At 38.2% G+C, this 16,890-nt stretch overlaps 2 protein-coding genes across 3 annotated transcripts; one reads left to right on the top strand and one right to left on the bottom strand.

The window, feature by feature from the left end:
- Nucleotides 1-1,855: 1,855 nt before the first annotated feature.
- LOC137728343 (cyclin-C1-2) lies at nt 1,856-16,656 on the bottom strand. Of its 2 annotated transcripts, XM_088678141.1 has the most exons (8): nt 16,518-16,656; nt 16,383-16,427; nt 15,691-15,809; nt 13,833-13,947; nt 13,626-13,676; nt 13,240-13,343; nt 3,900-4,000; nt 3,388-3,699 (listed from the first exon to the last, which is right to left on the bottom strand). In XM_088678141.1, the coding sequence occupies exons 1-6, from the start codon at nt 16,649-16,651 to the stop codon at nt 13,241-13,243; spliced, it is 567 nt and encodes a 188-aa protein (XP_088534267.1). In that variant the 5' UTR covers nt 16,652-16,656; the 3' UTR covers nt 3,388-3,699; nt 3,900-4,000; nt 13,240. The 2 variants fall into 2 exon arrangements, with proteins under 2 accessions (XP_088534268.1, XP_088534267.1); XM_088678142.1 differs by lacking the exons at nt 3,900-4,000; nt 13,240-13,343 and having other exon boundaries at nt 1,856-3,699.
- Nucleotides 2,242-3,690, top strand: LOC148693696 (uncharacterized). The gene is made up of 3 exons (XM_088678143.1): nt 2,242-2,358; nt 2,811-2,941; nt 3,151-3,690. The coding sequence occupies exons 1-3, from the start codon at nt 2,242-2,244 to the stop codon at nt 3,398-3,400; spliced, it is 498 nt and encodes a 165-aa protein (XP_088534269.1). The 3' UTR covers nt 3,401-3,690.
- Nucleotides 16,657-16,890: the final 234 nt, after the last annotated feature.

Genomic DNA, 16,890 nt, shown 5'->3' on the forward strand with positions numbered 1-16,890 from the left:
GCCACGCCCTCACTGTTTTGTTTCTAGAAACTCACACGAGATCTTCCCAGTGGGTCACCTATTTTGGGAATGCTCTCGCCCGAGCTCGCTTAACTTTAGAGTTCCGATGGAACCAGAAGCTAGTGAGTTCCAAAAAAGGTCTCGTGCTAGGTAAAGATGAGAATATACATATAAAGCTTACAGGATCCACTCCCCTAGGCAATGTAAGATCTAACAATCCACCCCTTAGGGGCCCAACGTCCTTATCGGCACACTTCCGGCCAAGGATTGGCTCTGATACCAAATTGTCACATCCCGGCCTGGACCCCCACCACATCCCCGGCTCGACTCTACCGTAGCACGATATTATCCGCTTTGGGCCCCAGCCACGCCTTCACAGTTTTGTTTTTAGGAACTCACGTAAGAACTTCCTAATAGGTCACCTATCCTGGGAATGATCTCGCCCGAACTCACTTTAACTTCGAAGTTCCGACGAAACCCGAAGCCAGTGAGTTCCCAAAAGGCCTGTTGCTATATGGAGGTGGGCATGTACATATAAGGCACATCACCCTTCTCCGTTAGGCGATGTGGGATGTTACAATCCACCCACTTAAAGGGAACTTGGCGTCTTCATCGGCACACTCGCACCACACGGCAGAGTGGCTCTGATACCATTCTGTCACATCCCATACCGGCTCTGCCGTAGCACGATATTATCCGCTTTAGGCCACACCTTCAAGGTTTTGTTTCTAAGAACTCACACAAGAACTTCCCAGTGGGTCACCTATCATGGAAATGCTCTCGCCCGTACGATATTGTCCACTTTGGGCCACACCCTCATGATTTTGTTTCTGGGAACTCACACAAGAACTTCCCAGTGGGTCACTCATCCTGGGATTGTTCTTGCCTAAACTCACTTAACTTGGGAGTTCCGATGGAACCCGAAGCCAGTGAGTTACCAAAAGACCTCACGCTATATGGAGGTGGGTTTGTACATATAAGGCACATCACCCCCTCTCCGTTGGTTGATGTGGGATGTTACAATCCACCCCCTTTAGGGGCCCGACGTTCTCGTTGGCACACTTGCACCACACGGCAGAGTGACTCTGATACCAAATTATCACATCCCAGTCCGGCTTCGCCGTAACACGATATTATCCGTTTTGGACCCCGGCCATGCCCTCACGGTTTTGTTTCTAGGAATTCATGCGAGAACTTCCCAGTGGGTCACCCATCCTGGGAATTCTCTTGCCCGAACTCGCTTAACTTCGAAGTTCCGACGGAACCCAAAGCTAGTGAGTTCCCAAAATGCCTGGTGCTATATGGAGGTGGGTATGTACATATAAGGCACATCACCCCTCTCCTCTGTCGAGCGATGTGGGATGTTACACTTCAGATTACACTCTAATGAGTAAGGCCTATTTTGATAAGAAAATAAGGGAAATTATGGCCCGACGACAGTTGTTTACCTCCGACTATAATCCTACAATGACGGATGATGATGTTGATGATGATTATAAACTTTAAATTTAAGTTGTTGTAGTTTTTAAATTAAAATAATAAATTATGTTTGGCCCTACGACCCTTTGGCCTTGTCGGTTGGAGATGGTTTTTTGTCATAGAGCTATGTTTGGCATATGATCCTCTGGTCCCTCGGTTGGAGATGGTAAGAAATATGACATGGCATTGTTCATTAAAATATTAATTCCTTGGAAGGCTAAACCGAGTCATCTAGCCATCATTCGGTTGGAGATGGCCTTGCCTCCCAAATCTCCCCATCTTAGTCCAATTTCAAACAGGGTCATGTTTTTCCTATGCAAGCGATATTGTGTATGAAAAAGTCATTTGCAACCTTGAATGTAGGATACGGAGCCAATTAAACTTCAAGTCTTGTTGCATGTTCATATTTTTATTCACACTTTGAAGATTTACATAAGGGTCTTATGGTATCGTAGTGGCGGAAAACAATTATGTTTATGCACCATGGCACAGGTTAGATCTCTACTGATCCTGCTTTATCAGGAATTTCCCATCTTAGTCCTCCCCTTTAGCAACTAATACTTTAATCCACTAATGCTATCTTTTGTTAAAAAAAATTAAAAAAAATAGAAGCCCATTTAAACTTGTACGAAGAATTATTGAGTTACACCAAAACAGCAGGACCTAGCCCATTTGGCCTTTCAACCCATATCTAGTTCGGATCTTGAAAAATTGATTTCGAACCATCCAGCTGCCATTGCCGATCAGTCATCCAACAAACCCATGGATCCTCCACATGGAAGTAGGCCATGGCGGCCATGCTTACTCCACCATCTCCACCACCACCTCCACCATCATCATCACCGTCACCCCTTATTCCTCTGCCCTTTCCATCACCAAGTCCACCACCACCATAACCAGCAATGGTTCCTTAACGATAAATCCATTAACATTGGTCTCTCAACTCATTAAAATGTGCAGCTATGGTCCCTTAACTAAAAATTCATTATCATTGGTCCCTCAACTTTAATCCAACTGGAGAAATGATCCCTCAACTTTAACCCAATTGGAGCAATGATCCCTTAACTCTAACCCAATTGTAGCAATGGTCATTCCAACATAACTCATTTTGACAAAATTCTAACGAAGTTAACGAAAAAGACCATAGATGCATGTTTTGATATGTTGAGGGATCCCAATTGTAGCAACGATCATTCTAACATAATTTATTTTGACAAAATTCTAATGAAGTTGACGAAAATGACCATAACTACACATTTTGATGAGTTGAGGGACCAATGGTAATAGATTTTTAGTTGAGGAACCATTATTTCAATTTGATTAAAATTGAGGAACCATTACTACAATTTCCTCTTCCGCAAAACCAAGAACCCCCAGCTGCCGCCGCCATTCCTTTCCCAACCCATTTGAATTCAGAACCTTCTGAGCTCAAAGAAGCGTACTACGACGATCCTACCTCTCAGTAAATGGCTTCAGCTTCTCTGTTTCAAGGTCAAAGTATGATTTTCATCCCCCTGTTTAGGTTCCCACATGTTGCACCTCAACAAACTCCAATTTAGGTTCCCACATGTTGGTTACAAGCTTATTGAACATTTTCTTTTGCTTTTAGTTTTGTTTCACGTTTTGAGCTTGGGCAATTCAAGATTTGGTTTTTCATCAATTTGTTAACAGGACATTGCCGGAGTATGGTGAGGTTGATGATGGTGGGTTGGAAGAGGAGGAGGATGACGACCCGGTTTTCGTCTTAACAGACGAGTGGAAGGAGTTTTTCGAAAAATCTGGAGCCAAGAGGAAACTAGGTGCTTTCTTCTCACTCTCTGCTATCTACCCTCTCACTTTATTTTTGGAAAATCATTTCCGCACAACCTTTTGCGGAAATCACTTCCCTTGCATCTCGAGAACACCGACTTCTACGATATGATTTTGTGCTTGGTGAATGTAATTACAGAGAAGCAGCAGGCCAAGAAGAATCTTACATGATAGGTTACTTACAGCGGAATCTTTCTGATTTATACAACATTATTGCACTTCCAGGAGGGTGAAAGATCCATTGATAGAGTTCCTCATACATTTAAAGGCGATGGTTTCTCAGTAGCGTTAGCCTTCTCCGGCCATCTATGATTTGTAGGGAAGCTTATAGAGAGCAGAATTAAACCTCTCATCTGGGATCGTTCGGTGGTTTTCGTAGAAATCTAGTATCTCCATTGATATGTTTTTCACCTGTCAAAATACGCGTTATAATTAATTCCCAGGGTACGAACAGAAAGAAAGCGCGACACTTACTTGTTATTACCAACTCTGGAGTATGGTGATACACTAAATGCAGACGCAAGAACTCTATTCGGTCAGAGAAACTAGATTTATAAACAGATCCCACAAGAGTAAGATGATACTAAATGCAGAAACAAATAATCTTTTACCACGTTATACAATAATCTACAAGTGACATTGCCAGTGCGCATGCTGGACCGAACGCAACTATATTTTTTCCCCAGTTTCAAGCCATTTGTACAGAAGTTCCCTTAAGAGTGATAGGAGCATATTCATGCAACTTAAATGGCTTGTTCTCGTGCATTTACGTTATGTTTCTTTAGTTATTTTAGTACTTTAAGCTATTTTCGTGTGTTTGTAGGTCCAAAGGGCTAAAGGAGCAAAAAGATGCATTTTGGAGACTTTTGGAGCACTTTTGGGCTAAGGATGGATAGCTTATGTTTGGAGCAAAAGGAATGGACGAAATTGAAGGATTCCTAATCCATTGCAGCCACATGCACCCATAATCATTCACACCTTGCAGCCACATGCATTCACTCTTCATAAATCAGCCACATGCACATTCAATCATTCACACCAAAACCTTGCACATGCAATCCCTTTAATTAATTCAACCTAGCTGTCATTGCACATGCATTCACTCTTTAACCCACATGCATTTCCACCCACATGCACTCCCATTCTTTAATCCATTCAACCACATGACATTATCATTGCACCACATTCAGCCATTCCATCTCCCATTTCAGATTGCATTCCAATCATTCCAACCAAATCACATGCACTCCCACCCTTTAAATCACATGCATTCCCTTCATAAATTAGCCACATGCACTCATAATCATTCAACCAACCTAGCTGTCATGTTTCCCCTTTCATCATTCCCTCACATTCTTTAATTCAGCCAACACATGCTTACACATGCATTTCCAACCCACATGCATCCTTTAATCATTCAAACATGCAACCACATTCCCTCCTAGCTGTCATGTTCCCCCCATTTCACCTATAAATAAGCATGCATTACACCTCAATTCATTCAATTCGTCCATATTCAGAAAATCATCCAAAACACCACCAGAAATCATCCCCTTGTGCCGTGAGTATCCCTACTAATCCAAACACCACTCCAACCACTCCCCATCCCTCCAAAACACTTCACACTATCCCAAAACTCACCTTAGACCTTGTGATACAACAACGAGGAAGAGAAGAGTGCCTAAACGTTCATACAATTCAAGTTTGAGTTGTTGGAATGTTTAGGTGTTTCTTTGATCTCAATGTTTAAATTCAATTTTCTTTGTTTTGTACGTATGAGGAATGGAAGAGAAGAGTGCCTAAACGTTCATACAATTCAAGTTTGAGTTGTTGGAATGTTTAGGTGTTTCTTTGATTTCAAAGTTATGAGGAACTAAACCCCCCCTTGGCTAGGGGGGGATTCGAAATATATGTTTATGCTTGCATTTTGATTTGATTACTTCTAATTGCGTTTCATAAGTTGTGGATTCAATTTGTTTAACCGTTTGATTGATAACTTATTTATGTATGTTTATTGAGAATGCGCGCTTAATTTTCATGCATGAATATGACGCTAGAATATAAGTGAGTTTCACCTAATAGTTACGAACTTATATTCGCAAGTAGTGGAGGTTGCTTATAAACAATCGCGTTAAACGAATTCTTGGCATAAGTTTCATGCGTATTCCATAGTAACGAATGCCTCGTCAACACTTATAATTTTCATAGAGCGTAATGATTCTTGCTTGTATTTCTATTATGCAATCATGTAGAGGACTTGTGGGGAATGTTTTGGGTTGTCGTATGCAATCATCCAATCCAATAACGTTAGGAAGATTTGAAAGTTAATTTAAGCGGACCTAATTAACTTGGAGCGTTGAGAATTCATGGTTTATTGAAATGCAATTGGAAATCATTTTATTATGCAAGTGTAACATGTGTGGAGATGAACCCCTTAGCTAGCCTTCCATCCATATTTTCATCACATTCATCTTTACTATCTGTTTTTACTTACAATCTGTTCTTTTAGTTTAAATTCGTCAAAACCTAAATCCCCCTTTACTTTCTTGTCAAATTAGGTAGAAATCATTTTAGTTTGTGTTTATAAGTGTTGTGATTCAATTTGTTACATAAATTCGTCCAAAGTACTCAAAGTGCTCAAAACTGCCCAGAAAGTGATTTTAAGGCAGTTTTGAGTGTTTTGGGTAATGTTTGAGTCTTTTGGTTTGTTTTAGTGTTTTAAAGTTTAGTTTTGCATTCCTTGAGTCTAGTATAGTGTTTCATATTGTTATTTTACGTTTTTGAGTCAAATCCAAGTGGTTAACAATCCCTCCTAATCCCCGGTCCAGAACGATCCCTACTTATACTTATACTACAATTGACAAAAAGAGGGTTTAATTTGTGTGCGTATAATTCTCGCATCAAATTTTGGCGCCGTTGCCGGGGATTAGCAAATTTGCTAATCTCTTGGATTGTTCGTTTCTATTATGTATTTTAGTTTTAGTTTTTTATTTGTGTTTTGTTTGTTGATTTTAAGTACTAGAGAAGCACAACATGGCACTTGATAATGCTTCTCTTTTGTCACAACTCATGGAAAGGTCCCAAATGCAAAGCGTTGATATATTTGATCTTCAGTCAAGGAATAACGTGTTTTCCAATACTTACAATTCAGATTGGAGTGATCATTCAAACTCTATGTGGTGGGAAGCTCAACATGTTCAAGAAGAAGGATATTGGCAGCCACCACAACCTCATATTCAATATGCCCAACCAAATTTAAGTTCGTCAATAGATTATAATAAAAAACTTAATGAATTAATTTGTTTGGTGCAGGGCTCACAAAATCAAGACAATGAGGCTCAACAAGAAAGATATTGGCAGCCATATGAGGAGTTCTATTCAACGCCTATGCAGACACCACAAAGGTTGGACCACTTGGAAAAGCAAATTGGGCAGATCGCAGAGTTCGTAGGACAGTTTCGAGACCAAGGCGAACTCCCTAGTTCAACCATTGAAAACTCGAAGGAAGATTTTGAAATCCATAATGCTATCACTTTGGGAAGTGCTATAGAGGTTGGAGCTGACCTAAAAATGTCCAAACATAGCCTAGAAGTGGATGAGGAGTTGCAATTTGAGGAAGAGGAATACACCCAACCCACGGCAAGGGTGGAAACACCTTTGCCGGAGGCACCTATTGCTCCTACGCCATCTAATTCAAGTAAGGTTGTTCCAAATTTAATTAATTCTAACCCCATTCCACCTAATATCCCTATTCCTTGCAGGTTCATGAATTCCAAGGAAGAAGAAAGTGAAAAAGACATCTTGGAAGCCCTTCCAAAGGTGCAAAGTAGGGAATTTCATGAAGGCATCAAAGAGGACATATTTGAAACCACAATTCCCAAAGAAGTTGGATTTTATGACACGGGGCAAGTCATAACTTTCGAAGGGGTGTTTATTCTTAAGTTCTTGTCGGAACACAAAGGTAAGCCGCCTCCCCGAATTTCAATTTTCTTTTATACTAATATGTCGTTAATGATTCAGGCATCCACTCTAGAATTTAAACTATTACCGGATCATTTCAAGTATCACCGCCCATTCAAAGATCAATTTCATGCCGTGCAATAAAAAAATAAATAAATAAATAATAATAATAAAGCAGATGTAGCCTTCACAAAGGTTGATTACGTGAAGACCCACTACGTGGCAAAACTCTCGGGGCGGAAGTCATCGGGGCGGAAGGCATCGGAGCGGAAGGCATCAGAATGGGAGGCATCGAAGATAGAGCATTCGAGGCCTCAATACTTGGCCAAACGCTGGAAAACCCAGGAAAAAGGTGCCTCTGGAGGAAAGCCGAAAACCTCTGACGGTCGCTTTGAATCCGACCTTCAGACTCTTGCAGCTCATCAAGCTTCCTCTTCATGCCCGTCGAATAGTTGTTTGCAAGCACGTGCAAACTTCTATTCTCATACTTCAGCTGCTTGATCTCTTGCTTGAGACTTTCCACCTCTGCCATCAACGATTCAACCTGACGGGAGCGAGCAAGTAGGCGTTGGCCCATGTTGGACACAGAGCCTGCACACTGAACGCTGAGAGCGAGGGACTCTTGAACGGCCAACTCATCGGACCGTCCTGAAAGCAGCCTACTATCCTTAGGAGTGAGGAGGTTTCTAGCTACTATCGTAGCTGTTGTTGCATCCGTCATCATGGAGTCTTCACCTGTAAGAGGACCGTTAGAAGATAAAAAAGAAGGGCGCCATACATTACCTTGACGGGGCGCAACCGGATCGCTGCTGAGACTCAAATCTAAGCTAAGGTTCGATGAGTTAGTCATTTTTCAAAGGTGTTCAGAGAGAAGGGGTGGATGGAGTTAATTCTCAAAGGGCCGGAGTAGATTTTCAAGAATGGGAATTCTTCAAAGTGTGTATGTTGGCGGTGATTGATACCTCTATAAAAAGCCAAGGCGACGCGTCCACCGATTCAAAAAGCCGGAATTTCCGGCGTAAGTTAGGCGACGCTTTCTCCGCTTTTCAGAAGACGCGTTCAACTTTGTCAAAAGATTTCTTCTTTTCAGAAAACACGTGGAGGCCATCATCGCAACTACACATCTTTAGCCGACAAGCGCAAAGTTCGGCGACGCTTTCTCTGCTTTTCAGAAAACGCGTGCAGCTTTGTCAAAAGGAGCTGCATCCGCACTACTACGTGTCGTTCAGAAAGCGAAGGGGCGTCGTTTAGAAATCGAAGAGGCGCCACTATTTCAAAAAGCCAGATTTACGGGATCAAAACGTTTGTCGACAAGGGTAAAAGAACAATACCACCACTTGATATTATCTCTATATATGTCGACCTTCGTCTTTTATGGCAAGGCAAACCTGAAGAAAAATGCCCAACTCTCCCTCACCTCTGAGGGCGCACTCCCAGCAAAGCCTTTCGAAATACTCAATTCTTTCTTCTTCCCCAAAGATGATACCAGATGCCTGGAGTACATATGACCCAGGAGGAAACGGCGGATTGAAGTGTGCTGATTCATTCACCGCTTCTTCAAAAGCAAAGGTATCTCATATCATCAAGGTCAAAAGCAAAAGTATCTCATATCATGCTCTTTCCCTGTCTTTTTCTTTGTCCTTGTTCTTACTCGCATGGCAAAGTAAAAGAAGCAATCAGCCGGCACTTGGAGTCAGTCTTCCGATCTGGAGCCAACTGCCTGGAATCTATTCCTGATTGCTTACCTAGCGTTGCTCTCGAGTAGTCATCTTCAACGGTTGATACACTTCCAGAGAAGGGACCACTCCTGCAAAGATTGAACAAAGAAACAGATAACAGGAGGAAGCTCAGACCTTCGGGGGAGACCCTAAAGGGAATCCTGCTGCCCAGTTCAAGAGTAGCACAAAGGAAAATCAACGATGGGCGGAAACCAGTTCAAGAGTAAGCCTGTGGAATCATCAAGATCAACCCATGCAATCACCAAGGAGAAGAGGGAATTTACACTCCATAACCAGATTTGCGTCCCTAAACTCTTCTCTTTGTTAGTTACATTCTGCTATGTTTAGTATGTTTAAGTGCTTTTTGTGTGTTTACTTAGGTTTTGTGTGAATCTATGCTTAAAACATTGAGGACAATGTTTGATTTAAGTGTGGGGGGGTAACTAAGTATATTTTGATGCAAATTCGTGGGATTTTATCACCCATAACTTCAAATGTTGTTTCTTGCTGTTTTAAGGTGTTTTTAAGTTGTTTTAGAGTGTTTTAGTATGTTTTGTTTTATAACTCCGAAAATCACATAAAAATTTGAAAAACATGTTTTGAAAAGCCTAAAAAGAGTGTTTTGAGTCGTTTTTGTGTGTTTGTGTCTTAGGGTACCTTCCAACACAATGATAAGGATTTGGTTTGTAATTGCATGACTGTTAAAGAGAGTTATAAACATGGATGAAAGTTTGATTTACTCTTGGTATATGCTTGGTTATGGTTATAATGTATGACTTCACATGCAATCATAAAAGAAAAATTCGTTTTTCTAACATGCTTGAAGGAAGAAACTCATAATAACGCTACATCCCTGTGAGACTCGAGCCATTACTTTTTTTTGGAGAGTTATTTTCTGTGATTCTTTGTTTTCTAAAGTTGTTGCATGATCTCATTATTCCTTGCTTGGTTGCTACTTAGAATGCAATTGTATCATGATAGAACTAAATGCTAGAACTTATATCCGTTTCATTCAAAGCATGACATTGAATTGCATAACATATATCAAGATGAAGTTGTGTAGTTGCCACCATAGCCAAATAGCCTTACTTCCCATATTTCGTATATATTAGTTTTAACCCTGTTGAGCCTTGTTTAGCCTTTATTCTTTGTTTACCCACATTATCCTCACCTAGCCTAGTGTAGGACAGTCCACACCCTTGTTCTTAAATGATAGTGAGCATGACTTAAATGAATTCCTTTTGAGTACATTATGAAAGAAAATAAGTGTGGGGGAGAGAATGTTTTGTTCTTAAGCGTTTATGTATGTTTTGAGAGTCAAAAGAAAAGAAAAAAAAAATTGTGAAAAACATATGAAAAAGAAAAAAACAGAAAAGAAAAGAAAGAAAGAAAAAAAAAGAGCTTGTTCTCCCTTTTTGTTCAAAAGTTGAGTTTTCATTCAAAAGTGAATTCTAAGTTAATTCAAATGCTTTGCTCGCTATTTCTTTAAGAACCTTTGTTTTCCATATCCTTTCATTGTTAGCCAATACCCAAGCCCCGTTACAACCTTTGACTTCTATCTTGATCGTTATGTGTTCAATAATGTGGAGTTTGGAATTGATATGAGCTTATGGAATCACTGGTTCTCGTTCTAAGTAGTAGCTTTCCATTCATGAGATCATATTCATGTCATTGTCGTAAATCCAGAAAATGCTTTCTTTGATATAACATATGTGAGTGTTAGAATTCATATTTACATCAATCTTCTCACATATAACTAGTGTAGGGTGTGTAGTCAGAAAATCTGTGTGAAAAACGAGTGCATATCTTGTAAGGATTTGAGCAATTTCTCTAAGGCATGTTACTACATTCAAAACATGGTTTTAAATGCTTAATTGTGAAATAGTATGTGGTGACTATGATTAAGAATGTATTCAAGTGTGAAGATGACTAAAATCTATGGGACTAATGATTTTTAACTTGTCATGTGCATTGGAAATCCGTGAGACGATTGTTGGAAGGTGTAGGTGGTGTTTTGTTCGTTTTGTCTAGTTTCGTGTTCTTTTGTTGTTTTGTTTTGCTCGAGGACTAGCAAAAGATAAGTGTGGGGGTATTTGATAGGAGCATATTCATGCAACTTAAATGGCTTGTTCTCGTGCATTTACGTTATGTTTCTTTAGTTATTTTAGTACTTTAAGCTATTTTCGTGTGTTTGTAGGTCCAAAGGGCTAAAGGAGCAAAAAGATGCATTTTGGAGACTTTTGGAGCACTTTTGGGCTAAGGATGGATAGCTTATGTTTGGAGCAAAAGGAATGGACGAAATTGAAGGATTCCTAATCCATTGCAGCCACATGCACCCATAATCATTCACACCTTGCAGCCACATGCATTCACTCTTCATAAATCAGCCACATGCACATTCAATCATTCACACCAAAACCTTGCACATGCAATCCCTTTAATTAATTCAACCTAGCTGTCATTGCACATGCATTCACTCTTTAACCCACATGCATTTCCACCCACATGCACTCTCATTCTTTAATCCATTCAGCCACATGACATTATCATTGCACCACATTCAGCCATTCCATCTCCCATTTCAGATTGCATTTCAATCATTCCAACCAAATCACATGCACTCCCACCCTTTAAATCACATGCATTCCCTTCATAAATCAGCCACATGCACTCATAATCATTCAACCAACCTAGCTGTCATGTTTCCCCTTTCATCATTCCCTCACATTCTTTAATTCAGCCAACACATGCTTACACATGCATTTCCAACCCACATGCATCCTTTAATCATTCAAACATGCAGCCACATTCCCTCCTAGCTGTCATGTTCCCCCCATTTCACCTATAAATAAGCATGCATTACACCTCAATTCATTCAATTCGTCCATATTCAGAAAATCATCCAAAACACCACCAGAAATCATCCCCTTGTGCCGTGAGTATCCCTACTAATCCAAACACCACTCCAACCACTCCCCATCCCTCCAAAACACTTCACACTATCCCAAAACTCACCTTAGACCTTGTGATACAACAACGAGGAAGAGAAGAGTGCATAAACGTTCATACAATTCAAGTTTGAGTTGTTGGAATGTTTAGGTGTTTCTTTGATCTCAATGTTTAAATTCAATTCTCTTTGTTTTGTACGTATGAGGAATGGAAGAGAAGAGTGCCTAAACGTTCATACAATTCAAGTTTGAGTTGTTGGAATGTTTAGGTGTTTCTTTGATTTCAAAGTTATGAGGAACTAAACCCCCCCTTGGCTAGGGGGGGATTCGAAATATATGTTTATGCTTGCATTTTGATTTGATTACTTCTAATTACGTTTCATAAGTTGTGGATTCAATTTGTTTAACCGTTTGATTGATAACTTATTTATGTATGTTTATTGAGAATGCGCGCTTAATTTTCATGCATGAATATGACGCTAGAATATAAGTGAGTTTCACCTAATAGTTACGAACTTATATTCGCAAGTAGTGGAGGTTGCTTATAAACAATCGCGTTAAACGAATTCTTGGCATAAGTTTCATGCGTATTCCATAGTAACGAATGCCTCGTCAACACTTATAATTTTCATAGAGCGTAATGATTCTTGCTTGTATCTCTATTATGCAATCATGTAGAGGACTTGTGGGGAATGTTTTGGGTTGTCGTATGCAATCATCCAATCCAATAACGTTAGGAAGATTTGAAAGTTAATTTAAGCGGACCTAATTAACTTGGAGCGTTGAGAATTCATGGTTTATTGAAATGCAATTGGAAATCATTTTATTATGCAAGTGTAACATGTGTGGAGATGAACCCCTTAGCTAGCCTTCCATCCATATTTTCATCACATTCATCTTTACTATCTGTTTTTACTTACAATCTGTTCTTTTAGTTTAAATTCGTCAAAACCTAAATCCCCCTTTACTTTCTTGTCAAATTAGTTAGAAATCATTTTAGTTTGTGTTTATAAGTGTTGTGATTCAATTTGTTACATAAATTCGTCCAAAGTACTCAAAGTGCTCAAAACTGCCCAGAAAGTGATTTTAAGGCAGTTTTGAGTGTTTTGGGTAATGTTTGAGTCTTTTGGTTTGTTTTAGTGTTTTAAAGTTTAGTTTTGCATTCCTTGAGTCTAGTATAGTGTTTCATATTGTTATTTTACGTTTTTGAGTCAAATCCAAGTGGTTAACAATCCCTCCTAATCCCCGGTCCAGAACGATCCCTACTTATACTTATACTACAATTGACAAAAAGAGGGTTTAATTTGTGTGCGTATAATTCTCGCATCAAAGAGTAAGCACGCTAGCAATGTATATGCAAGCTAAAGCAATCAGGTGTGGAGGATGTACAAGTGCAAGGTCCATCTTGTACGTGTCATTTACAACTCCCCTGTGAATATCAAAAATGTCAAGTTTACCTCACGTTTAAGTTCTAGAGAGCGCGAGAATGTATAAATACAAATACTCATTTATCAGAAACACCAAAGAGGCATTTCTGTATTAAAACTCCTTGACAAGAAGCAGTGCCCTAGAGACACAAACCCCTAATAAACAAGTTACGAGTTCCGGGTTTCTGAAGATGATGTATAAATAAATAAATAGCCGCTAGGTAAACATTCAGATACGTATAAAAATGTTCGAAAATAAACCACTTGGGAGATTGGGCACTTACCAAGTTAACTGGGTCATACTTATATCGTTTAAGCCTGCATCCTGAAGCAACCTGGAAAGAAATGGAGTGAAATTGTTTTAAAGTAATAATGGAGGGACAAAAGAGAAAATTACTGTACTTAGAGCGTTATCAAGGGGGAACTAAGCAGATAAAGAGATATTCATCTCCGCAATCACCCGTTCATCAACACTGAGAAAAAGTACTTAATGAGACAATGAGCGATACGGATGGTATTCAACCAAATAATAGTTGAGAGCTTCTAAAATCTTCATTTCCATTTCAAGTATGTCTTTGATCTCATATCTATACTTACCATGGGTATCTGTAAAAGAAATGTTTCAGATTGTCCGTCAGTGCTTCAATAATAAAGGGTGGTGCTATCCACACACCCATTTTTACTTACCACATACCCCTTGTTAATTTTTGCCCATTGATCCTCTTCAATTCATTCGATCCGACGGCCGGAAATTAAGAGGGTGTGTGGGAGGTAAAAGAGGTGTGCAGATGGCACCACCCATAATAAATAGAAGTGAAAATATGACTTTAGCCCTTCAAACTCAATTTTCTTTATATAAAACCCTACATAACTTTTTTACTCAAAGAAAACCCAATGACTAGGATCCACATAAGCAAATTCATTAACTTCATATTAATTCACACATTTTACATTTTTCACATGCCTAAAATACCCCCATTACATAGATGTAGACAATTAATTGTAAGGAAATAGTAAATGATTTTGCAACAAGAAGAAAAAAAGACATTAATGTTAAAAATTTATTGCATATTAATTTTTTAGAAAGGTATTGAATTTTCATAAAACTATTCGATTCAGTTTTTTCACCCTACTCTTGAATACTTTTGAATTTATCCTTTTTTTTTTATTAATATATTAGAACATTGTATTTCATTATCTACATGCACATTAATTTACCTACGAACAATTATACCATGGGTGTAATTCGATGTATATTAAGAAGAAATGTAGTTCGATGTATATTAAAAAGAAGAAATAATTTACCTATATTAAGAAGAAATGTAGTTCGATGTATAGTATTAAAAATACTATGTTACACCCATGTTTATACAACAATAAAACGTGCCTAACATGTCTAACAATACATGAAAAATAATTTACCTACAACTTAGAGAAATGTTATTTGGTTGGGTGTAGTATAAATTTTTTTAATAATTGGAAAAATTAAGTATAGCTAGGTATAGTGTAATTTTTTTTTTTATATAATTAGAACAAATTAATTTACCTACCTACTCTTTGAAATGTTCATTTCCAATGATGCAAAATGTTCATTACCTAACTACAAATTAATTTCCAATAATTTACCTACAACAATTATACCATGGGTGTAATGTAACATCTTTCTTCACAATGATACAAAATATTGTATGTACCAACAACAAAACTTGCCTAACATAAGTACTTGTACATGGAAAATAATTTACCTATAACAAAAGAAATGTAGTTTGATGTATAAAATCAACAATATTATGTTCCACTCATGTTTATACAACAACAAAACATGTCTAACATATATAACAATACATAGAAAATAATTTACCTACAAGTTAGAGGAATGTTATTTGATTCAAAATATATAATATAGGTGTAGTATTTTTTTTTTTTTAAATAATTGGAACAAACTAATTTACCTACCAATTAATATGGATAAAATTGCTACAAAATATATCACGAAAAAAAAAAAAAAAAAACCTACTTTTCTAGTTTGACATAGATACGGTTAATGCAAACACTTTTTTCATTTTATTTCACTTTTTCTACTACTTTTAATTTGGCATAAATTTAGGAATTTGAAAAAGGGACCATAAAGTATGAGTGGCATGAGTGTAAATAAATTGTATTAATATGTCAATAGTGTTCCTATATGTTTGCAAATTTTAAATTTGAGCTTAAACTGGATCTTTAAAGATAGACAAGTTTTTATCTAGAAATAATGAATTGTAAGGGCCAAAATCTAAAGCACCCGACAAGTAAATCATAACAAAAATTGGAGAAAGGAATCTATTGTTTTCAGCAACCAATACTTACAAATCTTTCTTATGTAAAATACTAGAAGTTTAGCTTGCACTGTGCTTTCTTCTGCTTTTGATGCCAGGTACAGGCAGGTTGGAGCTACAAGAAGTGGATCATACTCAGACATACTCTTCCTGAAGCAATAACGAGATGTTATGCTTGAAAAGAAAAATCACATCTAAAATTCAAAGTCCTGCAACGATAGACTACTAAACGGCAAGCCCAAAGAAGGGAATGTCAACAATAACTGTATGGTGAATTGAGACAAAGTTGCGTTGTGAACCCAGAATACAACAGATCGGAACAATGCAATCATAATATAATAAAGATTGAACATCCATACGTAAGCATACATTGCACTGAACTTTTTGGGGGAATAAGTACTAGAAATTTGATAATAAGCAGGGTAAACTATATGCAGATGAAAACAAACAGACAATGGGCACGTAAAATCATGATTGACAATCAATTAGTGGAGGATATGCCTAGGTTAGTAGTTATTGTGATAATCAGTTCAGAGGCAAAAAAAACGTAGCTTAGCTAAAGAAATGAGAAACTTAACAGATATGAACTCAATTGTGAAAGGAGGGATTTGGGGGTTAAGTTTAACAGTCTCAGGACTATCAGAAGAGAACAACCACAAATAAGGAATAAACCATGCTAGTGACTGAGCATTTCTCCTACAATAAGATAATTAGTTAACGTACTTGGTGTACACTCGTCTCATATATGTAACTGCGGTAGCTACAACCCTGAAAACAGTAAACAAGAAATCAGATAGATAGGCAGAAGTGAATTAAGAATTTTCCTGAACATAAAGTAGATGAGGAAATTAGCCCGACCTTTGTCTCACTTTTACATGTTGGGCCAATTTTGATATATCCGAAAGAAAGGAAAAGGAAAAAGAGCAAAAAATGAATAATTTATAGTAAGGCAGATATGAAAAACATAGTGAGCGATCAGCAGTACTATGCATGTGTATGTGAGCAACATACATTAATCTTGCAGCAGAAGCTCTATGGCGGAGAGTCCCATCGCATCAAAAGAACCATATGATAAACATTTTAAGGAAATCGCTTCAAGAAAGAAAGCAAAAGCCAAGAACACCAACGCACCATATGACCAACTTCTATGGGAAATTACTCTAGTTTTCCTCAGAAGGTGTCATATGATCGCATCAAAAGAACCATATGATAAACATTTTCGTCATACACA

The sequence above is a fragment of the Pyrus communis genome, chromosome 10 (genome assembly GCF_041283825.1).
Source record: "Pyrus communis isolate YQ-2024b chromosome 10, ASM4128382v1, whole genome shotgun sequence".
In the NCBI taxonomy this organism is placed as follows: domain Eukaryota; kingdom Viridiplantae; phylum Streptophyta; class Magnoliopsida; order Rosales; family Rosaceae; genus Pyrus; species Pyrus communis.